Source organism: Nelusetta ayraudi, unplaced genomic scaffold (assembly GCF_046127955.1).
Source record: "Nelusetta ayraudi isolate G7.1 ecotype Tasmania unplaced genomic scaffold, CSIRO-AGI_Nayr_v1 ptg000019l, whole genome shotgun sequence".
Taxonomy (NCBI): Eukaryota; Metazoa; Chordata; class Actinopteri; order Tetraodontiformes; family Monacanthidae; genus Nelusetta; species Nelusetta ayraudi.
Genome location: NW_027466069.1, coordinates 1283589 through 1302500, shown reverse-complemented (window position 1 = coordinate 1302500; position 18912 = coordinate 1283589). Strand labels below are relative to the sequence as shown.

Sequence of the window (18912 nt, the reverse complement as noted above, 5' to 3'; positions counted from 1 at the left end):
AATAGGAACTCATTCAGCTCTAGCTAATCTATTCTATGAAACAGTGACTCAACTACAAAGCTGTAAAATTCTGGGCCGACGCTGAACTGTAGCAGACTTAACGCAAAACAAGTAAATCAGTGTTTGCTGTTTTATTTCTTCCTTGTAAAGATGCCTCTTGGTAGTGAACGTTACACTGCTGGAAAAGCCTGTTTAGTGTCCTTTTAAAATGGTGCCAGATCTTAAATGAGCGTGCCTATTGAGGGATGAGTAGCAGAATTGTGAAATTGGGGTGCTCCCCTGAAAGATTTAACAACTGCTTCTCTGCCAAACAGCTGATTCCACAGCTGCTAATGACCCTTGCTTCCTTCAGGCGCAGACAATACCTGCACCTACTGGCCATTTTTTTTAACGTGCCTCAGAAGTTACAATCACAGATCACATGAAGTGAGTCAAAATTTTATTTGGTCGATTTAGCTCCAAAGACGATGAAATGATTGATTGATGATTGAATTGCAAAGTGGGTTAAAATGCGACAAAGCCTCACAGCACCCGGACCTGAAGGGTGAAAGCCGCTGCAGATGCCGCCTGGAGTCAAGCACTCCAAGACAAAGCAGAGGTCTGCTGGAAATTAAGACACTTGATTCTACCATATATCATTGGCTGTGGTCTGTTCTCCACAAATCACAGCTCCAGTAAAACTGAGTCTGTGACAGCCAGCTTCTGCTTCATGCCTGCTGAATATGCAGACTGTGCAAAAAAAAAAAAAGATACAATATAATGACTGTAGACTAGCCAAAAGGCTGATAGCAATTACTAGGGCAGATACTGGCTGGTATTTACTGGACATGCACAGTGTTGGCGAGTAATCTATTACTAAGTAATCCACTACTAATTAAACTATTTCTTTTTGAGGAACCGAGTAATGTAACAGGACTACTTTGGCAAAACCGGGAATTATTAACGATTCCATTACTTTTCTGAAATATTTTTAACGCTGAAAATATCTTATTATCCACAAAGTGTCTGAAATTTAGAAAAGCAACAGATTTGATGATGCACCCGTGCATGCAACATCATTGATATGCGACGACGCACCGAAACAAGCATGGCGGCGGCAAAAGGCAAAGCAGCGACTGCGTTTGACAGCTGGAAATACAAACGTTATATTGAGTTTGTCTCCTCTAAATCAAAGAATATTGTTGTTCGTTGTACGTTATGTGCAGGAAACAAGACGTTCTCAACTCTTGCTTTAGCTTTTTTTTTTTTTAACTAAAGTGATTAGTAATCGATTACTTATTAAAAAGAAAAACTGTTAAAGAAAAAAATAGATTACCTTTAAGGAGTAATCAGTAATCAGTAGTTGGACTACTTGTATGGAGTAATCCCAACAACACTGGATATGCATTCCAGTTTTCCAACTGATCATCCAATTGAGCGGGTGGTGAAATAAAAAAAGTTGACCAATAAACCAAAACATAGTCGAGGAAAAAGACTGCCTAGTCTAAATGAACAGACGAAGTGTTGACTTTCTGCTTGCGTAGTCATGAGAGTGGCAGAGAGAGCAGCTTCCAGCCAGCCCTGTGGTTGGGAGGGACCCCACCCCTGGCTGAGGGCTTGGACTCGTCCCCGTCTCCGCTCTCCACCGACGTTCCGCACACTTTCCAAAACCCAGGAAGAGACCAACTCCCAGACGCCGGCTGCCAAACGCTGCCACACGGCCGCCGCTGCCACGCCGCTCAGGCATTTTCCTCAGAAAGAGAATTATTCTCTCTCTCTCTTCTCAACAAGAACCCGAGGGCGTCACTCCCGGTGTGTTGGTGTGTAATTTGGGCTTTTTCATTTTCTCAGCTGGCGTCCGTTCTATTGTGGGTGTGGAGGTGCTCTCTCGTCCCGTAGGAATCACACTTGGTGGAGAGCATTTGACATTTGCCTCGCGTCCATCTGTCAGTGCAGTGCTGAATGGGTTTGTGTTTTGTGTCTCAGCTCCGTTCCAAGATCAGCAAACGGTTGTTTTTCTGCTCTAACCTGTTGTGACAGCCTCTCACGCGGCGCAAATGACTATTTTCCCAGTCAAATCAAACCGTTAGTTAGTGTTGCTTCATATTGTCCATTTTTGTCATGTTTTTTTCTCTGAATCTTTTTGTTGCTTCATATGGCTCATTGTCGCGTTTATTTGTTTGCGTCGTGTTTATTTATTCGTTTCGTGTTGATTCACTCTTTTTTCTTATTATTATCCTTTGTGGGTGCCTTTTGTCGTGTCAAAACATATTATTAACCCCCTGAAAAGCCTTACACACACACACACACACACACACACACACACACACACACACACACACACACACACACACAGACACACACACACACTTTCTGGCAACTGGCGCAAGCAGGAGGGGCATTTTCTCATTTCTGCCAGTAGTGTGACAGACTGGGGGACATGTAGAAGCGCCCGAAAAACACTGGAAACGTGAAGTTTGCAAAACATGTACAGTGTATAGTTTAACGTGAATGCAACAAAGCAAATTTACATAAGCGTTTGAGAACTTGAATGTTTTGCAGACTGCATAGGTACATACCTTGAAGTGGTAAACAGGCCATAGATAAGAGGGTTCTTCTTGTCTTTCCCATGTAGGATAAATATGTCCTCTGGTGGGGGAAACAAAGACACAAGGGGAGGGAGGAGGAGGAGGAGGATGAAGAGGAGGAGGAAGAGGAGGAAAAGGAGAAGGAGAGGAGACAAATACACAAAGTGAGACTTCATTGTGACCGAACGACACGGGACATTTTTAATCGGTGTTGCAAAGGTTTCTGCAAACTCTCTCCAGGCCATGTGCGCGACTGTGTGCATATCAATCAGGCTGACTGTGCGACTAATCGTGTTGGGCGCTGTGGCAGCATGGCTGACTGGCCGGCTGTAATTAATCTGCAGCCACAGTGGGAGAGCGGAGCAGCGAGTCTGCCACAGGAAAACATCACCTGCTGTCTCACACACACACACACACACACACACACACACACCCCAGTCTTCTCTTTGGTTTTACCACACAACATATGATAGAGATGACACCAGCTCACACAGACGCCATGTGACCGTCTCACGTGGAGCAACACAATCAGATTTATGGATTCATTTAATCTGTCTCGCCTTTAATGTATGTTTTTCTTGTAAAAGAAAAAGTAGCACAGGAACTGTGTTTTCTTCAATCTGACGGATGTGACACCACGCTGGGCAGCTTAGTTGGTATTGTGACAACGGAGGTGCGGCACATCACGCAGGGATTAATCCAAGGTACCGTGCAGGGTTTGCAGCCATCAGCAACCGTGCATTAGCACTTTTCTGAGCCCATCGCGATGTATCCGCGTTCGCCGCCATCCATCATCCCCAGCGCGGCTTCATTAGTGCCGGATCCAAACACAGGAAGAGACAAACGAAGCAAACTTCTATTTAATCTGCGTCCTAAAAATTCGCCCTGCAGTCTGGTTCCCGTAACATTTCCAAAGAGCTAAATTAGAAATGTAATGAGCCGCGTCAAGAGCGGATGAAAATATCACTGAGCAGGCTGAGAAGAAAACTGAAGTAAACAATCAAACAGACGGCAGGACAATCAAACAGTCCAACAAACTTAATTACCATTTTGAGAGATGAGATGGTGTGGAAGAGTTCTGCACTGTGCTTCCAGCCATCACCACTACCCTGCCCAATTGCTTTATTTGTTTTATTTCTACAGCACTGATGGAACCAAACGAAAAATGTAAAGAGAAATTGGACTTGAAAGGTCCCGTATTGTCACCAGTATTTTCGAACAACAGTCTGTGTGTCTAACTATCAGAGCAGCGAAAGCCTCAGAAAGAAGAAAAGTTCATCCTTTACTCTTTCGACATTCTCAGAAACAAGAGGTTATTAAAAAATCCCCACTTTGTGATGTCACAAAGGGAAGGTCTCCTAAATCCACCTCTGGGTCAGCACCAACATCGCCAACCTGGCAGTCATTCTGTCCTCTTAGATTCTGTCGCTTAGATTTTGTTCCGTTTTAGCAGGAGGCTGAACCCCACCGTTTCTTCTGCGGAACGCTGTAAACAGTGAGCTAAGTTCACTCCGGGATAATTAATCACGCACGCAAGGATGCTAGGCTATAAGTGCAGGATGAAAAATAAAATCTGAAAACTTTTTTAATACGGGACTTTTAAAGTAATATTTGCCCAAGTTATCATTTAATGGTGCCTTTTTTTCAAGCATTTTTGTCAACAGATTGAAATACAACACACACTGTTATATAACTTAAGACGTCTGCTGCTGCGGTGCAGACAGATCTTGTTATTTTTTTGTTTTGTTTTGTTTTTTTCAGTGTTTATTCAAATTGCAATAACTCAGAGCTTCTCTGCTCAGCACCTTCCCTGATAAGAGGGAACGGGAACGTTATATCATCACAGCGCACCGGCACAAAAAAAGAAGACGCCTTTGTTTTTATTTTCTGCACTGCCTCCTGTCTTCATCTATAAATACACGACTCGACACGGCTCCTGAGCCACGAGGCGACAAATAACTCTAAAAGTCTCTGAAAACTCTTGAAAGGAGGTTTTACCCAGAGAGTGCTCGGCTTGATCTGGAGATACAAAGAGTTTAGCGGCATTGAAAGAGAAAGAGGAAAAACAAAGAAGCATCGGGAAAAAAATGATTGGGTGCCCTCTATGCATCTCACTCCCAGACACGCGCGCGCACACACAAACACACACACAAACACACACACAGACGCACACGCTTGCAGTTCGATTTTCCCACGAAGATGTAGGGATGTTGTTGTGTTGACGGGGAGGGAAGCGCGTAGCGGCTCCACATTCCCGTCATTCCGGGTGGCCTCCCGCTGCCCACATGCAGCCAAGGACTCAAACAAAGAGCAAATTAATGCTCGCGTGGCCTCTTGCACGCACCTAAACATAGAACAGTAGGAAGAGTACAAATGCAACCCCACACACACACACACACACAATCGCTGTACTCTAATAGACACGTACACACAGAGAGCAGGAAGGACCATCAAGATGCCGCAGCCTCCCTCCATCCCTTATTTAATATATCAATCTATTATTGAGTTTGCCTTCGCTGCCGCCTCCTAGTTTCCTTCCAGACTTTGATTCACATTCTCTCTGCAGGTACCCGCCACCGCGCCTCACTCATTCTGCGCAGCACCTCTCCTCCCCTTTCTCTCTTTCACGACGCACCGTCTCGCCCGCTCTTATCGTTTGCTCGCTTGTTTTCGTTTCAGCTCGCAGCTTCCAAAGAATGCCACCGAAACCCCTCCCATTAATCAAAGCCTTTATCGTCGCTCCATTTTCTTCTTTTTCACCCCCTCCCCATTACTTCGGATGATGTATTATGTGCTGCGTGGTGAACACTTCCATCCGAACCGCCTTACAGTCTCTAATAAAGAAGACGGGAGCGGGAGTCAGGAGAAGGGCACAGGAAGATTTACATCTGCAGGGATTACGCACCATTTTCAATGTCCACATTTAATACTTCTATGATCTCACCAAAGAATTCAAAAACAAAACAGGGTGTTTGAGTTATGTCCTTTAATGTCTTCATTCAAAATGAAACATTGGGCCTGTTTATCATTAGAAAGGCTGTGCAATAACATGGGGCTTAAAAGTTGCTCAATAAAATGTTTTGGTTGTGCTGTAAAGACAATAGGAGAATGACATTCATTAGCATGTCATTATTGTTTGAACGTTAAAAATGTTTCTGCATTGTTAAATAAAATTGTTCATCCAAATGTAGAACTAGAGTTTGTTTTAATGTGATTGTAGCTGATTTAAAAAAAATCAACTTGATATTTGGAGACTCTTGCTATTTAGTCAATGTGCTTGAAAATGCGAGCCCATATTGGAGGATTGACCACAATATTATTCTGGTTTCTGAGTACACTGGTAGTTCTTTCTTGTTATTGCATCAGCAACAAATTGGTCTTGAAACAGTTGACAGATTTTGCCTTGTTAGCTGTCGCACATCCTTCCATTTTGGCACATCCACCGCAAGTTAGCTGGCTGCAACAAGCCACATCCGATGACAGAGGGATGATGGACAGGAGTTTGCTGAAGTAACATCACAGAGAACTCAGTCAGAGTACAGGACACTTTAGCTGGAGGCTACCGGCTGCGCCGACATTCCCATGAATCTTAAAACAAAGAGCCTTAAACTTGCAGGAATCCTGATCCAAAGCCACAGAGCTGATCCTAATAGCCCCACAGTCAGGTGGAGGCCAGATGAAGGAGGCTCCCTTTAAAATAGTAGGAACATATGTCTGGATGTGCACAATGGGGAAAATCAATTTATAATGCTGCCCAAATGTGAACTCATCCTCATATCCTCCCAACCACAGAGACAAAGTTAGTTGGAGCCACATTTGGCCATTTAATGACTTAATGACGCTGCAGCTTGTCTGCAGGACACATGTACAGTGGAATGGTAGATAAATCTAAAGGGGATCTAGTCCACAAGCGACAGCCAGTTCAGACAATGACGGTAAATTTCATAGCAAACAAAGAGAATTTTGTCTACAGCTGCATAAACGCAGCCATAGTTTAGTTTAGTTTATGGCTGTGTTGCAAAGTAAAATAGGAAGTTTTATTAGAGTCAAGTTTATCTTTTTTTTTTAATTATTCAAAGCCACTGCAACATAACTGTTGGATAAACCACAGCATTCGCCAGCTGTGTTAACTTCCTCTTGCATAATATATGACAACATGTTTACATCTATGGTGGTCTGACGAGGTCACAGCACTTGTGAATAAAAACAACAACTGTAAAGCAGGAGCGCACTTGGGGAGAAAAACACAGGACTCACATACACGAGGAGCGTGAACAGGACAATGTAAAACATGCAAATAGCCAAAGATCTGATTGGACGACATGATGCACACGATTCACGTCAGTATCTTAAGAGCATTTCCTGAAGTTGCCAATCAATACTAGCTTAAATGTTGAAGCGTTGCTTCGTAACAAGTTAAATTGTCACCAAAGTTCATTTTGATGTAAACGTGTCAACACCTACAGGTTCATGTATAGCATTAATTAGCAAATTTGTAATGAGTGAAAATGCTGATGACTGCTCAATGACTGCAACAAACGAAAGCAAACGTACGGCTGAATCTGATGGTAAAATCGGAAGCTTTGGAACATCATGTTGGACAGATGTGGCAGCTTAGCATAAAACCAGTGGACCACTTGTTGGCAAGGGAAAGACAGACAGGTATAAAATGAGCAATTAACCGTGCAAATCCAAATATATCTGGTTCAGAATTCACAAAGTAGAGCCCTGACTAAGAACAAACTTTGCTAAAAGCCTGTTGGGGAAAACTCTGGATGGCTTCCCTGTGCTAAAAAGTTAGTCAGACTTTTCTTTGTTCTCTGCACCTCGGTGCGCCTTCACATGAAAACGTAGTTATACTTTGGCAGACACAGTCAGAACAACATCTCTCGTCCCCGGGCTTTGAAGACGTCTCCCAGTTATTTACGGCGCGGCTTGGCAGGAAATTCGCTCTTATCACCGCGTGACAAGTTGAAATCGCGACTGATTCAGTGCCGTTCCGCTGCGCTTCCACCGTCTGTTTGATTTATTCGACCAAAGTTACTTTAGGCTTATTAATCTTTTAACAAGGGGAGCTGAGGCAAAAACGCACACGCATTAATCACACTCGTTGCGCGAGGAAGATGAGACGCTTGAAAGCGGCGTGCGTCTGTCTGCGGAAATGATCGCGCCAGGTGAGTCGAGGTGAAAGTCTGGGCAACTCTCACGGCGGCCACACGGGGCAGCGTTCCCCTCTGTGGGCGTTCTCTTGCAGAACTGACGGCAAAACACTTTGTTCTGGCAGATGCAGCAAGGTGACTGTATTAGCAGGTCAGATCCATCAATCGATCCATCAATCAGTGGATCTGAAATCCAACAGTTAACTGGAGGCTGCAAGCAAAGGGCTAACATTTGCTGTTTTGCCAGACATCCAAAAGTGTGTACATATACATATATATACAGTATATATTTACATATATATATATATAGACACATATATCTATATATATGGAAGTGATGTGGTACCTTGTATGGCTGAAATCCTGTAATATGCACAGTAGAAAATCATGCTGGGGGAATCTGCATGTTTTTCTCTTTACCTCTTCAACCTCATCAACCATTTTAAGACAGCCATCCCTGCCTTTTTCTTTGTCCCGCACAACATCTTTTTTATCTGTTCATCAGGTTGTCTGACTCACTCACCCTCCCCTTTGCTCAAATCCACCTGGATGTCCCGAGACACCCCCTGTGGGCGCTGCCCACTTTCACCGCCCCTCTTCCCATCCATCCATCCACCCATCCGTCCGTCCTTCCCTCCTGGTATCACTCCATCCCGTCATCGCTTCATCCATCTGCCTGTCTAGCCTCCTTTTCTCCTGAGGATGGGTTCCTGTGTCTTCCTCTCTAAACACAAAGCGACTGTCTTCTCCCCTGAGGGTAGATAGTCTTGTCTCGCCCGCAGACCTGCAGCCACAGCCCCTATCTTCCTCCTCCTCCTCCTCCTCCTCCTCCTCCTGGTTGTCTAGCCAAACCTCCCCAGGCAAACACCACTACCCTCCCCAATTCTCTCCTGCCCCCCTTTCCTTGTCCAGCCACCCACAATGCCAACCTCCTCCTCCATCACCTCCTCCTCCTCCTCCTCCCTCTGACCACACACCCTGTGAGCCCTTCTTTTTTTCTCTTCCTTACAATAATTTACCCTCCATCGTGTCTGGTTCTCGACCCCTTCAGCTATTGGCCCCAATCCTCCAGCCACTCCATCTTCTCTTTAATGCATCACTTTTTTCTTTTCTTTTTTAGCCACCTCATTCCAACGCAGTTATGTTCCCCTCAATTAGAGCATTCGTGTCACGACTGAGACATCCATTTGGAAGACGTCAACCTTTTCAAGGTGGGTATAAAGGACATTTATTTCCCCCGGAGGTAAATTTCAAACAATGGTAAACAGAGATTTCTTTGTCGGGTTCACAATGGGGAATTGTCTGGGGGAATCTAGATAATAATTCCGTTGCAATAATATCTACTTTATTCTCCACGGACACCTTTAATGGCTGATTTTAGAAAGCTTTTTAGACATCCAGACAACCAACAAAGTCCTAATAATCTGCTTTAGTTGCTAAGTGTAAAAAACTGTCATACCAGCAAAATACCAAGACTTCCAAAAATGACATTCTTTGTGCCTACACCAAAATTCTGATTCTGTCGGAGCAGCAATAGTGTCACAGTTACAAGTGTACCTTGTTCATCTTTTATGTTCCTTTATTTTTACCATTCACCAATGTGAAGATGTTGCTTGTTTTAATGTACTTTTTTATGAGCCTGTTCTGAATGGTCCTGTTCTATCTGCCCCTCCCCTTAACATCCTATATTTCATTGTTTACAGCTTTGTCCTTATTCTCCACTCCCCTATCTAGTCCAGCCCTTCCTCGTGACCCCATTTCCTCACCCCCTCCTCCTTCCCCCCCTCCATCAGCCCTCACGCCCTTTAAGCTTCACTTCGCCTCACTCCTCGGCTCCCGTGTCCTTGATGGACAGATATCTGGTCGATAGCTTTCCCCGTCACCTTCCCAACCATCTTGTTTGGTTCACCTATACTGTCTTCTTGTGTAAAAGGCGATGACACTCTTATTGGCGACCTTTCTTACCCCAGAAACTACCTTTGCTAATGTGTTTCTTTTTATATCTCTCCACTAATTGTCTGTCGAGTTATCGGTTTTACAAAGGAAAGCTTAAAAAAGATTAATGTAATTTTCCACTACAGATGTATTCTATAGCCAGCCTTTGTTACCTCAGTCCTATGTATAACCCTGAAGCGGCAGCACAACACATATTTTCCAATCGCCTCCATTTCTGTGTCTCCTCTGTTTTTCTCCTTCTGTTTCATCCTGCGATATAACATTTAGCCTTTCTCGCTGCCCAGCTTTTTTTCTTTCTTTCCACCAAACGGCACAGCGCAGTTGCTTTTTCGACTAAACTGGGCTTTACTTCAAGCGTTTGAACGAAAGACATCCGGACATTATTAATTTCCCTGCGCTCACAGACTCGTTGGATCAAACAGTTTTTTTCCATGATATGGTACTTAAGTGATAAATATTGGAAGAGCCTCAGCCGCCGGCACATCCATCCTGACTTTACAGGCCCTCCCTGTGATAAGTTGGTCACTCCAAAGTTTCCAATCCTCCAAAGTTGGTCTGAATAATTTCTCTCCAGACTTTGCAGACAACACTTTATCAGACCTGAGGGCTATTGCTGACGACAGTTTTACCTTATCTTCTCCCTCAATTCATCACAGAGAAGACGATGCTGGTGCGTCTGCGCAGTTTGAGCTCGCTTCGGCGGTGTCCCGTCAGACATAAATACTCACTCCTCCACAGCTATAGCCATCTGTTTGCTCCACTCCCTCCCACTGTTCCTTCTCAGCGTCAGCTGGTGACGTAGTGACGACAATACAGTAGCTGTCTTATATCAGGGACCCTGGGCCCCTATCACACGTGGAGATAGATTGTGAAAAATCCTCGAAAATGCCTCAGTGATTCTAGTGTCTTGACGCACGAGCCCCACCACGGAGGACTTCTGCCAAAACCTCAGAGACCTCCGTTCTTGTAATCCATAACCATTGAAAATAAGAAGAGCAGCAGTTAATCTTTCCTATCCCGCTGAGTTATTTTATATTCAGTGAGAAGCAGGGGTATGTCTAACCTTTGTTAAACGTGTTCCCAATGTTGAGGTTTTGATGATTATATATTTTAAGAGATATACTTTAATTCTACTTTGTTGAGGATCCACTTTTTATTTTCATTTCTCGTGGTTTTGGCAGCAGGGAGCTAGGCACACACACACACACACACACACACACACACACACACACACACAACAAAACAACCAAACAATAAACTCAGAAGAATCCTACGTGATGAGTCAGACCACTGAAGCCATCATGGACCAGATGTTCCACTTGAAGGAGCCACACTGGCTAAGTTTGAAAAATGAAAAAAAGCAAATAAATGACACAGCTAAAAACTTCACTGTAAAAAGTCACAAATTACAGACGTTTGTCCACTAATTTACCCTAAAATTGTCACTGTAGGATTTTATATGATATTTTTATCATGAGCCAAATTGAGCTGAGATACATAAATCAACAAATATTAGTTTAGGAGAGGGTGAAGCCTTGCAACACCTCCATCCAGGTGTTGGTGTCTGAGACAGCAAACTAAAGGTCCAACATAGCACTGATTTTAGGTGAGTTTTTTTGGGGGGGTGGGGGCAGCTGTAAACAGCGGGCTAAATACATGGTCCTCAGAAGCTGTATGGATAACTAACTGTGCAAGGCTTCTCCATTCACTTGAGTCCAAGGTGAAGAACAAAGATCTGAAAATGGGTCAAATGTGGGACTTTTCAATGTCCTGTGGTGGTTTATACAGTTTTTCATGCACTTCAAGATGGAAAAGCTCATTATTGCCACACACACACAGCTTGTCGCTCCATCTCACTGACCTTAAATGATGATACCCGCTCATGATACCCGCACTAACGCAACGACCTATAATATTTTGCAGAGCTCAAACCAGCTCAATGAATGACGGCTACACATTCCATACAAAACGCACGGGTCTACACAAAGAGCCAGGTGGTAAACCCCTCTCTGTCCCGCAGACACTCACTCCAAGGGTTTATGGGATTTGTAGTGTTTCTGTGTGGTGGAGCGTGGCATAAACACAACACTGACAGCGTTCAAGCTGACGGGTTAATCTCCTGTGTATGACTTTGTGGTTTTTGTTTGACCCAGTGTGTGTGTGTGCGTGTGTGTGCGTGTGAGTGTGTGTGTGTGTGGGTGTGTGTGTGTGTGTCCATGTGTTGAAGTGTATTCACAAACATGCACTGCCCCTATCAGATGGGCAAAAATGCTGGTCAGAATTGTTTACGCTGCCGACAAGTCTGAACTGCCTTGTGTACACAGACAGGCTGAAACGGTGTGTGTGTGTGTGTGTGTGTGTGTGTGTGTGTGTGTGTGTGTGTGTGTGTAAGACATAAAGTTTGCGGCATTAAATTGTGGTTATTGCGTCGGGGAATTAAGTGAGAGTATAATTTTCGCAGGGTTGAACTTCATAAGTAGATCAGACCAGTTGTATTTTAGGACTTTATGGCAAAGACAGGGGAAATTCCTGCCTGCAAAACATTCCAACAACTGTATGTGTAAGAGTTTAGCTTGATGTGTATTGGGGGTACCACCTGAACTTTTGGAAAATATAAACCTCCGAAAGACTCAAGAATGGAAAAAATGACCAAAATAGCTCTAGTTTGAAACTTTATAGAAGGATTTTTTTGCATGTGTTTAAATTTGGAGATTTGGAAGATTGGCAACAAATGAGCTACCAAGGAGCCTGCTTGGACGTTTATTAACGCGGCATTCTAGTGTAGTATCCAGCCCACATATACTTCTACTGTTGTGGTTGTTGAGCCTTTTCTTCTAATGTCTTTGTCATGCATTTGGCATCAACTGGAAGTCTGCGTAAGTGGTTACATATGGACAAGATTATTTTAAATTACCGTTGGTGTCTATGAGTCATTTTCTTTAACCAGGAGCGGTTGTAAAAATACCACTGTACGCGTGGGCAAGACCAAAGATGGCAGGACAGGAAAAAGCCGAGAAGTAACACTGTGTTCTCAGCATCAGCAAACTGCAGAGAGAAGCAGATCAGAACAAAGTCCTCTGGTGTATTTCATCAATTGGTATGAACAACACACTCCTGGGTCTTTTACATGGCACTGATTAGAGGATCTGGGGTGGATGATAGCAGAGTGGTGCAGCAGAAGCGTGCTGGGCCCATAACCCAGAGGTCAATGGATGGACACCATCCTCTGCAATGACTTTTACTGGTAACTACTGTGTACATATCTACATCATGGAAAAACGTTATTTCTAAAAAAAAAAAAAGAAAAAAAAAAAGAAGTAATTTCATGGAAAAACATTGGGTCCTTCATTTTTTAACATGAAGCACACTAAGCGCAATCTCTTAAATACCACCACATACAAATTGTATGAAATTGTATATTCTTTGGGTCTTTAACTGCTAAGTTTTAGGGCCATGGAATTCCATTCTAGTTGCTTGAAGAAATTTCAAGCAACCAAGATAGAGTTCCAAGTTGTTCAAAATTTGACACTGAAAGACTATGATGACCTAGTTGACTGAGGAGCCACACGGTCTTTCTGATGGTCTATCATACATCAGTTGCAATCTGTGAAGGACCAACTACATCAATGGTATTTTACGTGGCAATAGGAACAGGAGCAGGCACAACCCACCCTCTCACTAAATCATAGACACCAAGTCCCAGTGGCCTAATGGATAAGGCACTGGCCTCCTAAGCCATGGATTGTGGGTTCGAGTCCCATCTGGGGTGGATGATAGCAGAGTGGCGCAGCGGAAGCGTGCTGGGCCCATAACCCAGAGGTCGATGGATCGAAACCATCCTCTGCTACTTGCATTTCTTTTAATGACAACCACATTGACTTCTGCGAATATGTCCACCTCATGCACAAACATGAAATATATATACTTACTGTACTGTGGGTCTTTAACTGCTAAGTCTTTGCAGCATGGTTTTCCATGTTAGTGACTTCAAGACATTTCAAACAACCAAGCTAGAGTTCCAAATTGTTCCAAGTCCAACACTTAAAGATTATGATGACCTGGTCCACTGAGAACCCACACAAACTTTCTGATGCTCTTTCATATGTCAGTTGCAATCGTTGAAAGACCAACCACATAATTGGTGGACAATAGAAACAAGAGCAGGCACAACCCTCCCTCTCACTGAAGCATGGATACCAAGCCCCAGTGGCCTAATGGATAAGGCACTGGCCTCCTAAGCCAGGGATTGTGGGTTCAAATCCCATCTGGGGTGGATGATAGCAGAGTGGCGCAGCGGAAGCGTGCTGGGCCCATAACCCAGAGGTCGATGGATCGAAACCATCCTCTGCTATGTCTAAGTGTTTTACTGACAAACGAAAGGACGTCTTCATTATAAAGGTGCCAATGTAACAGTGAAGGAAATGGCTTCAACTATGTTTTGGAGGACCAACAACCTGAATTGTCTTATGTACTACTATGGGCAGAGCCACCACCCTCCTGAATCTTTTACATGTCAATTCGTGGAGGAGCAAGCTCAACCCATCCTCTCACTGAACCATGGATACAAAGCCTCAGTGGCCTAATCTGGGGTGGATGATAGCAGAGTGGTGCAGCGGAAGCATGCTGGGCCCATAACCCAGAGGTTGATGAATCGAAACCATTCTCTGCTACATGCATCTTTTTCAAATGACCTCAGTTGAGGTATACTGCACCAAACTACCTAAAGTAGATGTTTTTAAAACATAGTTTGCTCATTGCTGAAGGCACCACTGTTGATATGCATGTCATTTTTGAACGTGTTGGCTTGTGACTTCAATTTTGATACTATTTTAAGAGGCTGCGAAAGCCCTTCAATGTTTGTTCAGACAAACACACAGTAAATGCCTGCTTGTAACCTAATTCAATAAAAACAACCCCCCCCCCCCCCCCCCCCACACACACACACACACACACACACACACACACACACAGTTTCTCTCTTCCAGAGCAAAGCACAGAAGGAGATTGGCACAAATCCTTAATAATAAATAAACCCTCAGCTATCGAATGTTGAGGCCAGTTTCCGTGGTTACCACAGCTAAGGCATGAGGACAATGCAGCCAAGGTGACCGGTGGGGTTGTTGATCACCGTGGTAACAGCGCAACCATCCACGCACACATCCTGGATTCTCAAATGTCGGAACGCTCTTTCATTATCCCAAAATATTCCAGCAAAACACTCTCACACACCCAGCTTTTACAGCTGTTGACGATGGTTTACGTGCTGTTCATGTCACCCGCCCCACCTCCGCATGTTTGTCATATGTTACATTTGACTGCACTCACGCAGCTGGTCGAAGTGTGTCTGCAGGCCGTCTGGACCCGGGACGGAACACACCAGACGAGCCTTCTGGAAGGTGCTCCACTTGTTGACCAGGCTGCGTTGGCCTCCGATGTCGTTCTGCACAAGAGGAACAACACAGCATTCACACATGGCTCATGTTAACTTCTTTTGATCTCTCTTTGTCAACTTTAGTGAGTCAATCGTGACTATTTTCTGTCAGCCTCACTAACTAGGAGGAAAAAAAATTCAGTTCAAGAAATAAATACATCAATGCATTAATGTTTAAATGTCTAAAGTGGCTGCAAAGGATTTCTTTAAAAAAAAAAAAAAAAAATCATCCTTGACTGACTTCAGAGTTGAAGTGGAAAGTAACCTAGCATGATTTTAGATCACAGTTGTAACATTTACAAATAACAGTTATGCCAGTTAACAGTTAGAAATAACAGAAACAGCTATTTTTATTGCATCAGCCAGTTACCATCACAGTTCTGGTTAACCTTTGTCTTGTAAACAGTGTTGACGCAGGTATGAAGCAACATAACAAAGTTTTGAGTTGCACAAAATCCACATTTTTTTCAATATAAAGAAAAAAATGTTTGTACTTTTAATTCATGTATCACAGTGTAAACAGTCCAGTTTGACCAGAATTCCATGCTTATCTGCAAATGATGGTTTTTATGTAACTAGCACAGGAACACAATGACCAGCACGTACAAAGTCTACCTGCTCAGGCAAACACGTTTACATGCAGTAGGACTGTACCAGCAGACAGTTTGATAAGAGTCAAACATAAGACAAACAAACAAGAAAACAAGAAAAACAGCGTTCGATATCTATCTTTCTTGAAAAAAAACTCCCTACGTACCTTGCACACACGTGCCACTCTGGAGTAGAGCACCTTCCCAGCAGCCCCTTCAGCCTCCTGAGCGCGCTCGGTGAAGAACACGTAGACCTTATCGTCTTCGGGGTTATCAGTTTCAGACAGCGGCGCTACCCGCACAAACTGGGCGTCTGGCAAGGGGAAAGTCACATAAATCATAGATGCACTGCAATGCTATCCGAGGCTACTGAGACACATGTAACGAGCTTGACGGAGATGCGAGGAGTTGAGATGATAGAGGTGTAGCTGAGTTTACAAAACAGCAGAGAGAGGCAACATGTATCTTGTTTTTATCAGGGGACACGGCGGGACCGATAAAATGGACGTGCAGGAGATGTTTCAAAGATTTAGAGCAGAAGATATCAGGTCGGTATGTCGAGTTTACAGAACAAGAAGTGAATGTAGTCGGTAGACTGATTTGGTGAGGAAAGCTCAGTACAAAGGGAAAAGACAAGCCCCAGTGGCCTAATGGATAAGGCACTGGCCTCCTAAGCCAGGGATTGTGGGTTCAAGTCCCATCTGGGGTGGATGATAGCAGAGTGGCGCAGCGGAAGCGTGCTGGGCCCATAACCCAGAGGTCGATGGATCGAAACCATCCTCTGCTATGTCTGCATGTTTTAGTGAAAATGACTTTTTTTCCATTAACAAAGGTGCCAATGTAACTGTGAAGGAAAAGGCTTCAACCACGTTTGGTGGACTAACATCCTCAAGGGTCTTGCATACTTCTATGTGTAGAACCAACCCTTCCTGAGCCTTTTACATGTCAATGGAAAGAGGAGCAAGCTCAACTAACGGGACAACGTCAAGTCCCAGTGGACTAGTAGATAAAGCACTGGCCTCCTAAGCCAGGGATTGTGGGTTTGAGTCCCATCTGCGGTGTACAGTAGCAGAGTGGCGCAGCGGAAGCGTGCTGGGCCCATAACCCAGAGGTCGATGGATCGAAACCATCCTCTGCTATGTCTACATATTTTACTGACAAACGAAAGGACGTCTCCATTATAAAGGTGCCAATGTAACAGTGAAGGAAATGGCTTCAACTATGTTTTGGAGGACCAACAACCTGAATATTCTTTCGTACTACTATGGGCAGAGCCACCACCCTCCTCAATCTTTTACAAGTCAATTCGTGGAGGAGCAAGCTCAACCCACCCTCTACTAATTCGTGGATACAAAGCCCCAGTGGCCTAATGGATAGGGCACTGACCTCCTAAGCCAGGGATTGTGGGTTCGAGTCCCATCTGGGGTGGATGATAGCAGAGTGGCGCAGCGGAAGCGTGCTGGGCCCATAACCCAGAGGTCGATGGATCGAAACCATCCTCTGCTAAGGCTTTTACTGGGAACTACTGTGCACATATCCACCTCATGGAGGAACGTTATTTAAAAACACACATTTTCAATGGGAAATTAAATTGCTTAGACCACCTTTTGAAGCACCAACAAGATTTGCTTGAAACCATCCTCTGCTATGTGCATCTTTTTCAAATGACCTCAGGTGAAGTATACTGCACCAAACTATCTAAAGTAGATTTTTTTTAAAACATAGTTTGCTTGTTGCGTTATGATGATACCTACCCTGCAGCCAGGTGGAGTCATACTGCTCGGTGCGAATGACGTGACGGCTACCAAGACTTCGGAAGAAGGCCGAGTCCCGGCTCATGAAGTCCGATGTGATGCCGGCGTACAGTTCTCCGTCTGCAGCAAGAAATACAATGATTTAGAAAAAAAATGTTTTAAAACAAAATAACAATCCTTCAGAAACTAAGGATGACGTTGCCATTTTAAAATCAGTGAATCTTAAATGAACTGTGACATTAATAAAGTGCGTGGAGGAGAGTTTGGACAGATGGTGCTTTAAAAAAATGAAAGCGACAGCATTTTTTTTTGCTGCATCATTTTCCTCGTGAATGTGTCGCTTTGCTCCAGAGAATTAATACCACACACTCAGCTGAATGAGGTTGCATTGGTTCCAGTCACGGCTGATAATTCATACATTGGGGCCCACTCACCGACGACAGCAGAGGCTGTTTTCTGGGATGGATCATAGGGACACTTGCCCTTCCCACACTCTGTCTGGCCGTAGGAGAGAATCTGGTGCTCCAACTGACGAGGAAAAACACAGTCATCAGTCAGGACAGAGAGAGAGAGGAACCAGCTGGACGCACCAACACAGACTGAATCCTCAACTTTTAAAAATGTTCGGCCAATTTATTACTACTGACGCTGCCATTTTTAATTAGCGAGGCTTCCCCAGCCAGATGACTGAGCCTGCCACACACACACACACACACACACATTGAGTGAGCAGCAAATTGAGGGTAATCAGGCTAAGTGGAAGGATTTTGAAAATGTGTGAAGACCAGTCAGCACCGCCGGCTCCTTTAAGCACCACGGTCTGAACCCTCTCTGATCTTTTGCAGCCTTTCATGGAATTAGCTGTGACCTGACACACACAAACCCACTCTCTCGCGCACACACAGATAAATTCGCACACACCCGCACGGCTGGTAGGCATGCATGCAACTAAGAGGAAAAAAATGCAGGAATGCGCATACCGACACATAGTCAGACACACTCCAGGCCCACAGCCGTGCAGGTCCACCCCCCACCCTCTCACATAAATGCACACATTCCCACAGAAGAGTCTATAAGAATGACTAACATAGTTCTGGCCAAACTACTAGCCCACATGTGACTAAATTACGTGCATCTGAAATGTAACAGTCACGACTGGGCTACATGTTGATTTGTACTCAATACTGTAAAAAGATAAAATAAAAGGAAATTTAAAAAAAAAAAAAGTGAATATAGATCTGTATCCAGTAGGCTGGATGACAGAGGTACATTGTGTATCTCTTAGAGAGATGGCACAGGGTGAGGACGGGCAGGTATGTGGGCATAGGGGCAGACACCACACACGCAGTACTGCTGCCACTGGCACATATCTACATCATGGGGAAAAAACGTTATTTCTAAAAAAAATAAAATAATTTTTCTTTTTCAATGGCAAAGGAAATTGCTCCAACCAAC

At 44.1% G+C, this 18912-nt stretch overlaps 1 protein-coding gene and 8 non-coding genes across 10 annotated transcripts in view; 8 read left to right on the top strand and 1 right to left on the bottom strand.

Annotated features, from left to right (window-relative positions):
• sema3h (sema domain, immunoglobulin domain (Ig), short basic domain, secreted, (semaphorin) 3H) overlaps window positions 1-18912 on the bottom strand; it is a 50662-nt gene that overhangs the window by 11341 nt on the left and 20409 nt on the right. For both annotated transcript variants that reach the window (XM_076026132.1, XM_076026133.1), the window contains exons 5-9: window positions 17892-17985; window positions 17458-17577; window positions 15871-16016; window positions 15008-15122; window positions 2559-2628 (exon numbers count right to left, since the gene is read on the bottom strand). In XM_076026132.1, the coding sequence (XP_075882247.1) occupies window positions 2559-2628; window positions 15008-15122; window positions 15871-16016; window positions 17458-17577; window positions 17892-17985 (545 nt within the window). The remainder of the gene's footprint in view (window positions 1-2558; window positions 2629-15007; window positions 15123-15870; window positions 16017-17457; window positions 17578-17891; window positions 17986-18912) is intronic.
• trnam-cau (transfer RNA methionine (anticodon CAU)) lies at window positions 13458-13529 on the top strand. Its single transcript has one exon. It is a non-coding gene; the product is annotated as a tRNA-Met (tRNA).
• Window positions 13883-13955, top strand: trnar-ccu (transfer RNA arginine (anticodon CCU)). Its single transcript has one exon. It is a non-coding gene; the product is annotated as a tRNA-Arg (tRNA).
• trnam-cau (transfer RNA methionine (anticodon CAU)) lies at window positions 13962-14033 on the top strand. Its single transcript has one exon. It is a non-coding gene; the product is annotated as a tRNA-Met (tRNA).
• On the top strand, window positions 16340-16412 carry trnar-ccu (transfer RNA arginine (anticodon CCU)). Its single transcript has one exon. It is a non-coding gene; the product is annotated as a tRNA-Arg (tRNA).
• On the top strand, window positions 16419-16490 carry trnam-cau (transfer RNA methionine (anticodon CAU)). The gene has a single exon. It is a non-coding gene; the product is annotated as a tRNA-Met (tRNA).
• On the top strand, window positions 16771-16842 carry trnam-cau (transfer RNA methionine (anticodon CAU)). Its single transcript has one exon. It is a non-coding gene; the product is annotated as a tRNA-Met (tRNA).
• Window positions 17059-17131, top strand: trnar-ccu (transfer RNA arginine (anticodon CCU)). The gene has a single exon. It is a non-coding gene; the product is annotated as a tRNA-Arg (tRNA).
• Window positions 17138-17209, top strand: trnam-cau (transfer RNA methionine (anticodon CAU)). The gene has a single exon. It is a non-coding gene; the product is annotated as a tRNA-Met (tRNA).